The 7,870-nt window shown below is 47.5% G+C and overlaps 1 protein-coding gene across 8 annotated transcripts in view; it reads left to right on the forward strand.

Annotated features, from left to right (window-relative positions):
* Positions 1–6,017, forward strand: part of Syt6 (synaptotagmin 6) — a 59,691-nt gene extending 53,674 nt beyond the window's left edge. For 5 of the 8 annotated variants that reach the window (XM_039103020.2, XM_039103022.2, XM_063282441.1 and 2 more), the window contains one exon: positions 3,337–6,017. In XM_039103020.2, the coding sequence (XP_038958948.1) occupies positions 3,337–3,408 (72 nt within the window). In that variant the 3' untranslated portion in view covers positions 3,409–6,017. Of the gene's footprint in view, positions 1–1,544; positions 1,613–3,336 lie in introns of all 8 variants that reach the window. The other 3 variants (XR_005500359.2, XR_005500358.2, NM_022191.3) reach the window with 2 other exon arrangements.
* The last annotated feature ends 1,853 nt before the right edge of the window (positions 6,018–7,870 follow it).

Raw genomic sequence — 7,870 nt, forward strand, 5'->3', positions numbered from 1 at the left:
CTGTTGCCAGGTCCTTCCTCTGCCTCTGATAATAAAAGAAACCACCGGAGCGGTGGTGGCTGGAATGACATGCAAAGTACCCCAGAAATGATGGGCCTTGATCCTGGAATCACGATGAATACTGTCTAATTAAGCCAAATAATTGATTCCAAGGGCCTTTTCTCTGAGAAACTCCACTGGCAAGCCCAGCTGACAAAGGCAAGAAAGATAGAGTGGTGTGAAGCCCTTGAAAATGAATATTTGATGAGACAGTAACGGGAAAGTAACTGTATATGGAAAACGAAAAAGAGATTAAATTGATTCATATCCTTTGGGTTTACTTTTTTTCTTGACCTGGCAGCATGGAGAGCAGCCCTCCCCCACCCGCTCTCCTCTGATTCTCTGCTTGCCAGCAGATTGCTTCTCTGTGAGGAGAAGCTGAAATGACATTTGTCTTGGCAACTTAGGATTTCAGGCAGGATGCTTCGGTGTGGTTTCCACTGCCCCCCTTAACACCCACAGTTTAAGTACCTTTCTGAAATGTGTCTACAGCCTCGCCTGGCTAACATGACCTAGTCACTGCGTTCCTGGGTTCCTTGCCTGTCTCCCCCCCACCTTGCCTTCACAGGGGCTCAATTTAGCCTGAAACTCAGCTCTTGTAGTTGAGTAACCCATAAAGAAGTCGTCCCCGATTTGGGGATGAGAAATGGACTGATCTCTCTGAAGCCCTCCATGTTTGTCCCCACTCAAGTACCCCGATCATTTCTTTTATTAATCAGAACAGAGAGCACCACACACGCTTTTACTGTTTGGGGTTCAAAATTAAGGTTGAGGGAAACAAATTAACTGGAAAGGTATTTTTCCCTGCTGGGATCGCTCATGAATAAAATTCCATTAAGCCGTAGCAAGTGCCCTTCTCTCTGAGTGCCCTGCGTCATTGTTACCCACACACACAGAGCTGATGCGGTTAGTGACCTTATTCAAGGTGCTTCATTAACGAAGGGCCATGTTCAGATCGCCTGATGTAGATCTTTGAGATCTCAGTTGGAGCATTACCCATTCCAGTACAGCAAAGGACCGGAGTGGTAAGCTCGCTGTGTGCTGGGACAGGTTTTCTGCCATTTCAGAGCCCCCTTGATCAGCCTGCAGGAGTCATTCACACTGTCCATGAACCCCATCTCTTCTCTTTGTTTATCATCACAGGAAAAAATCAGGGGCTAGGAGGGGAGCCCTCCTCGTTTGTTCCTGATAAACAGTTATGTTCTGTGTGACTACTCTCTGGGCTGTGATAGAAAGGACAAGGGTCCTTGGTGTAGCCATTTCATGTTTTCTGTTCTGACCCGGCTTGTGGATCAGATTGTTTAGGTAGTATGCTTACTCAGGGGAGAAGCCGGTTGTGACGGTCTACCTTGCACTGACTGAAGGGAGTAGGGAAGAAATATGAAGTTTTGCTGAATGAAAGAACAAGGAATCATCTTATATCACCTTCCGGTTAAGAAACACTGGAGTCAGAAGTCACGGGGGCTCAAGGACCAGGCATTTATATGTCTAAAATATCTCACCAGGGAACCCCCCGGTTGTGATTTCATTCACGTGGATGCTGCAAGCGGAGAGACAGCCACTGGAGTTAGGAGTAAGTACCTGGTGTGCGCCTGAAGAGCTTAGGGTTCCTGTTACACTCTGTGTCTCTTTCCTCCCCTAGTGGGTGGTCACATGTCAGCCCAGTGGTACACAGTGGTAGGCTGGAAAAGAAAGGACTGTGAGTAGGCAGTGAGGAGACCCAACTGCCTATATCTTGACTTCACTGTGTCTCTGTTTGCTTACTTGGAGAACAAGAGGGCTAGACTGGGTGATGCCCCAAATTCACCTGTTGCTGACATGTTGAGATTGCTAAGATCAGGCGCATGCCATGTCTGTCATCCACACCTACAGCCCTCAGTTGGCTGGAGAAGCCTTCAATGTGCCTGCACAGAGGAAGTAGCCCTCGTGGGCTCTCCCTGGCCATGTACTGTGCAGGTGGTGCTGAAAGTCAGATGCTCTGCTTCTCTCACAGCTCAGCTGTGTCTGGAAGTTGCTGAGAAAGGGGAACTTTGTCCTCCTGGATTCACTTCTACAATCATCTGAATACATGCTCCCTCAGCTCCATCCCTTCATAAGAGAGCTCCCTAGACCTTATGAGAAGCAGAAAGGGGCTGAATTGGTGGTTCAGAAAGCCATCTTGACCACTTAGCATCTCTCCCTCTCCCCTCTCCCCTTTCCTTTCTCCTCTCTCCCCTTTCCTTTCTCCTCTCTCCTCTCTCCTCTCTCCTCTCTCCCCTTTCCTTTCTCCTCTCTCCCCTTTCCTCTCTCCTCTCTCCTCTCTCCTCTCTCCTCTCTCCTCTCTCCTCTCTCCTCTCTCCTCTCTCCTCTCTCCTCTCTCCTCTCCTCTCTCCTCTCTCCTCTCTCCTCTCTCCTCTCTCCTCTCTCCTCTCTCCTCTCTCCTCTCTCCTCTCTCCTCTCTCCTACCTTGCAGACAGTGGTTCTACCCAGCAGACAAAACAGACAAAACAGTGAATGAACAGTGGACAGTGGCTCACTTTGGAGTCAGAGCACTCCCAGATAGGTTAGGAGTATCCAGACTCAGGTCTCTGCCCAGAAAGCATCAGTTAGCTATGGCTAGCTTTTTATCTGAAGAAGGGTTGAATGGATCCAGGCACAGGTCCATCACCCTGTGCCTGCTCCTCCACTCCATTATGCCTCATTACATCATCGACTTCAACAGGGTTCGGGGGTTCCTGGGAGGAGCCAAGGAAGGAGAAAGGTATTGGAGGAGTGCAGAGAGGATAGGCTGAGCTGGGCTGGGTCCCCTCATTCTATACCCCATCACATGCTGGTGCAAATGCTCACAGGATGCTTTAAGACTGAAGAAGAGAGCCCCAACCAAAGCAGCAACAGGGTTGGTTTTTCCCTGTGCTAACAGCTCCCAGACAAATTACTAATAATTCATGATCATAGGTTCTTGGCAGTAAGGGCACACACTGCCTCTCTTTGCCGCTAACATAATCTGATTTTCAGTGTATGAAAAATGGCCGAAGCACTCAGAAATAGTCCAGTCATAGCACCTCATTAAGCACACACACACACACGTACACACTTTTGTACACACATTTAAAAAGAAGCTGAAATTAGGGCTGCAGTAGATCTTTCCTGAAAGCCAAGCGTTCCAAACACTTAAGTTCTTTATGTTTTTGCATGGCTGACAGCAAAAGTCTAGAAAGCTTACCGAGGCCCGGAGAGGTGAGCACAGTGCATGAGCCAATGAGTCTGAGATGTCAATTCCGCTAGCAACTAATAACCAGGCTTTTCTCCTCCCCACAGTGGCAGGGCCGAGCTGCCAGTTTCGACAGCGAGAGCTCATGCCCATCTCCGAAACCACCTCCGACACCATGAGCTGCACAGCCCAGCCAACGGGACTCAGCAATGTTATTTCCGCACTTGTTCCAGTATCTAAACACAGTGTTTGTGCAGTCACGGCGATGGCCGCAGCAGCAGCCACTGCCTGCCAGCCCATGGTCTTCACTGCTCTCGTGCAGGGCAAGGCCCAGACACTTGTCCTGTGTGATCAGATCTGTCCTAGTCTTTTCTGTCTCCCAAGGTGACGTTTTTGTGGTTTTTTCACTTTGTTTGGTCTACTGTCGAGGAAGAAATAAAAACATAACGATTTGAGATACAAAACGAAGAATGGAGAGCCCGGAAATTGGTTCTGGGAAATACAGTATAAGATAGCAGTCTTGTAGGGGAAAACAGACTGAATCTCTGAAATTTTGTGCCTCCATCAAACATTGACCCCTGGAGACGCACCAGAAGGATGGAGCTGTGGCTGTATTTTCAGTGCCCTTCATGAATGGAACCTATCAATTTAGGAACCTTTCCAAGGTGAATTATTCTTGGTGGAAGCTCTTCACTGCTGTGACACAAGACAAGATGTGATCCTCTTGTCCCGTGTTGAAATCATGAGACCTCTGACATGTTTGTGACTCTGTAGGGGAATCCTTATTCCCCTTTTTGTTGGCTTTCCCAAACTGGGAACATTTTGATTCCTCGTGGGAACTTAGTCACTTTCCTTAGGAACGATCCACTGAAAGTAGTCACACCGTATGTTTTCTGACACTCCACAGTTAATGATCACTGTGTTGTTTGGAAACAGGATCTTAGTTCTCAAAAATAGCCTTCATTGTAAAGAAAGGAGGCACATATGTTCCAGAATGATTCCTGTGTTATACATAGCTTTATAATTCCACAAAGTATCAAGCAGCTGTTTAAAATGCCTAAACAGAGCAAAGAAAAATCTAGACAACACGTTTCTTTTCTGAATGGGGCATTTTGAAATCCAAACCACACTTTTGAGTCTGCCATCTATGAAGAGTCTTCTCTTAGTTGAAACCCAGTTAGCCAGAGACTAGTTCAGCCCCACAGACTCTGGGACAATAACTTACTTTAAACTTTAGTTCTATAAATTAATAAGTATTCTGTGTTGTTTGTTTCAGTCATAGTGAAAAGATCTTTGCTTGTTTGTTTTCCATTAGCTCTCTACCTTAGGCCAAATTCAGTCTAGAAAACAAAAATGAATGACTGTATTTATAACAGCACATTTCTATGGAGTGACCAGTGGCCTTCCCACCACGCCCTGTAAGCACATGAACGTGAGTTTCCACTCCAACTTGTGGCTACTGTAGGACTTGCATGAAGCAAGTCAGCTTGGAAAATCCATTCTTTCAACAACAGAAGGACAAAAACACAAAAGCTATCTGCATACCTCGTGTCTTACACTTTACATAGGCCCCATGCTCTAGGAGTAGCTACCTAATAAAGCCACCACCATTTTAAGTCAAGCCCCAAGTTTCTCTGCTGCCCTAACTTTATGTAGTGTCTGTTAACCAGAGGAATGACCGGATTGGAGATTGAGCTAACAGGCTCTTGTGGCAAGAAAAGCGGTCCAGCATTCTAGTAAATGCAGCTGAATCTTGACTCCACTAGTATGAGCCTTTGGCTAGGGACTGGTATGTAAAGATGATTTTTCTCTCCAAATATTTTACAATTGGTAAGTCTTTCTAGCCAGGCAGTGCCCTGTTTGGAAGTTCACTCAAGAGGGAGAAAAATCACAAGGTCATGACAAGAGTCTCAGCAAGCCAGTAACTTCATTGTGTTTCTTGACTCTGGATGGACCCCACTAAGGTGACTGTCTCAGCCACACAGCAGTGTAAACTAGGAAGGGGCAGATTAAGTTTGCTGGGTCATAAGGAACCCAGAAGCTAGTGAGTGCGTCTTTCCAGAAGTGGACTTGAAACACATGCCCAGCTGCCACCCCGAAACCCTTAGGCAGGTGGGATGTTCCCGTCTAAGGTTTTAGAGAGAAGGGTGTGAGCTGTCTGAGACAGCTTCCATGCCTCTTTTCTGTAAGTAAACATCCCAAAGGTTTCTGGAAACAGCACCTGGTTATGGCCTCGCCCCTCTCATCACCTGAGTCAACCGCTTTAGCTCCACCAGCTTCGGTAGGCATTAGGCTTGGAAGCTCACTCCAGAGAGGCTTCTAGCTCCTGGGCTCCCTCCCCCAAGTCCCCATCAAAGGTGGCCAGAGCAGTCCAACCTCATTCTGACGCATGAATGACATGAACAAGCTTCTCCATTTATCAGCCAGGATTCTTCCCTCACAGACGAGAACTAATGACAACAAATGCAGAATAAACTGAGATTCAAAACTGGCTCTTTTGTTGGCTTCCCCTGGTACAAGAAACCCCTTGTGGGTGGCAAGCTCTGCTGGTTATGATAACCAGAGCCATTTGCACACAGAGGTTTGCTAAAGACACCAAGTTCTCCTCTCCTTTATTTAGAAGTCTTTCTTGGCTGAGAGATGCTCCCCCTCCCCCTTTGCACTTACCCAGGATGTTAATTAATTGTATCATCATTTAAAAAATTATGTTGTTAATTACTGCTTTGTGTCTTCCCACCCCTGTCACAGCCTGGAGTTTTTATTCAATTAAATCTCTGTCTCTTGCCCATTTCTCTTGTCATTTTATGTTGCTGGGATTCGGCAGGGCAGCACACACACAGGACACAAGGAGCTTGTGTTTTCCTCTTCGATTCACAAAGACAGCCACTCCCCTAGTCAGAGATAGGCAAGGGACACCTGGACTCCGCAACAGGCTGGACCCTGCCTACCTTCTGTCAGGCTGCAGCTCACAGAGTCCTCAGGACAGAGGGCCTGGCTGTTCCCTCTGCCACTCAGCATCACAGGAGCTTTTCCAGATGCTGAAGCCTCTGGAGGAAATGGGCCGCACTCCTAGCTGGAAAGCACAATGCTTCCACCCACCAGGAGAGCAATACTGCTAACTCTCATGGAGGCACAACTTGGCAAAGCCTCGGGGAAAATAGTATCTCAGATTTGAGATTTTGAAAGGAACACTCTGGCTTAACAGAACTCGTTAAGAACTCTCTGCTCACCTTCAGCTTCTAATTAATTTAGAAGGTGGCCTGTAGAGAGGCAAGTAGAAGGCATATCCATCTCTGCACAACTGCGTCTAAATCACTGGCCCTCGACAGGGAGCCAAACTGTGGAGAGCAGTGCTCTGGTGCCCAAGCAGGCTGCTGTGCCCTCTAGCATCTTCCCCTCAGGTCAAGAAAGCAGAACCCACTGGGCATTGAATCTAACTCGAGCTTTACAAACCAACAGGGTCAGGGTTCATCAGTACAGGCTGGGTTGCACTGCACTAACTCTCAGCTCTTAGAGGCTGCACGTGGTGAAGGTATATTTCTCCCTCTCGGTCCACACCCATCAAGTCGGCAAGGGGAGCCTCGCTCCATATATTTCTCCAGAGGCATAAGATGACAACACAGCCAACATCACAAGCATCGCTAGTTACCATGCCTGAGGGAGAGGAACACAGGTATCATATTGGCTTATGTGCCCTAGCAAAGTGACACATGTCACTTCCCTTCACAACTCATTGCTAGTATTACCTGTATGACCTCCCAAAATACATGAGGTTTCAAGCGTCCTGGGGAAGAAGATGGGAAATCTTTACGGAGTAGCCTTAGGGAAGGTGTGGAGGGTGTAGCTACTGAATGTTGATTCACAGAAAATATGGGAGAGCCCCATGTACAAATAGTAGATGGAGTAACCAGGATGCCTGTGCTATATGTGGTCACAGAGGGGATGACAAATGGCTGACAGTTGAGGTGAGCTGGAAGGAAAAGGGAAAGGGATTCCTAGCGTGTGTCTTATACACCTGAGATTCAAGTGGTCTGTGTCTTCCACTATAGCTGGGGACAGAAGAATGAGGAAAACAGAATCCAGTTTGGATTCTCCAAACAATGGGAGATGCTGGAGTGGAGTCTAGCAGACAGCTGCAGCTCCAGATGCAGCCTGGCAGAGAGGTCAGGCATGAGATGTTAATTACTGGAAGCTTGCATACCCAGAATGAGATGCGAAGACAAGGCTGCCAGTGCTAAGTGGGTACCAGAAGGCAGGGAGGGCCCCAACGAGAGGCCCTTCAGGAACCATCAGCATTCAGAGATCAAGGGAAAAGAAAAGCAACGCAGCCAGTGATGGAGGGGTAGCCGTGAAGCACAGATCAATGACAATGCTGGTGAACAAAAACAGATCAATCCAGGGCTCAGCAAGGTGGCTCTTCACAGCAAGCGTGGCCGAGGTGCTTATACGCGAGTCCATTTCACTCAAGCTCGCAAGGCCTTTCCTTCTCCTTCTTTTCTCTGTCTACCCTTGCTTTTTAAAAACTGGTAAAACATAATCAAAACCATGGCACTTTGATAGTTTTTAGGTGGAGCCTCGCTGCACTGGGCACACTGGTCTGCACCTGTTCTCACTGCCGTCTATCCACAGAACTTGTGTCAT

The sequence above is a fragment of the Rattus norvegicus genome, chromosome 2 (assembly GCF_036323735.1).
Source record: "Rattus norvegicus strain BN/NHsdMcwi chromosome 2, GRCr8, whole genome shotgun sequence".
Classification (NCBI taxonomy): domain Eukaryota; kingdom Metazoa; phylum Chordata; class Mammalia; order Rodentia; family Muridae; genus Rattus; species Rattus norvegicus.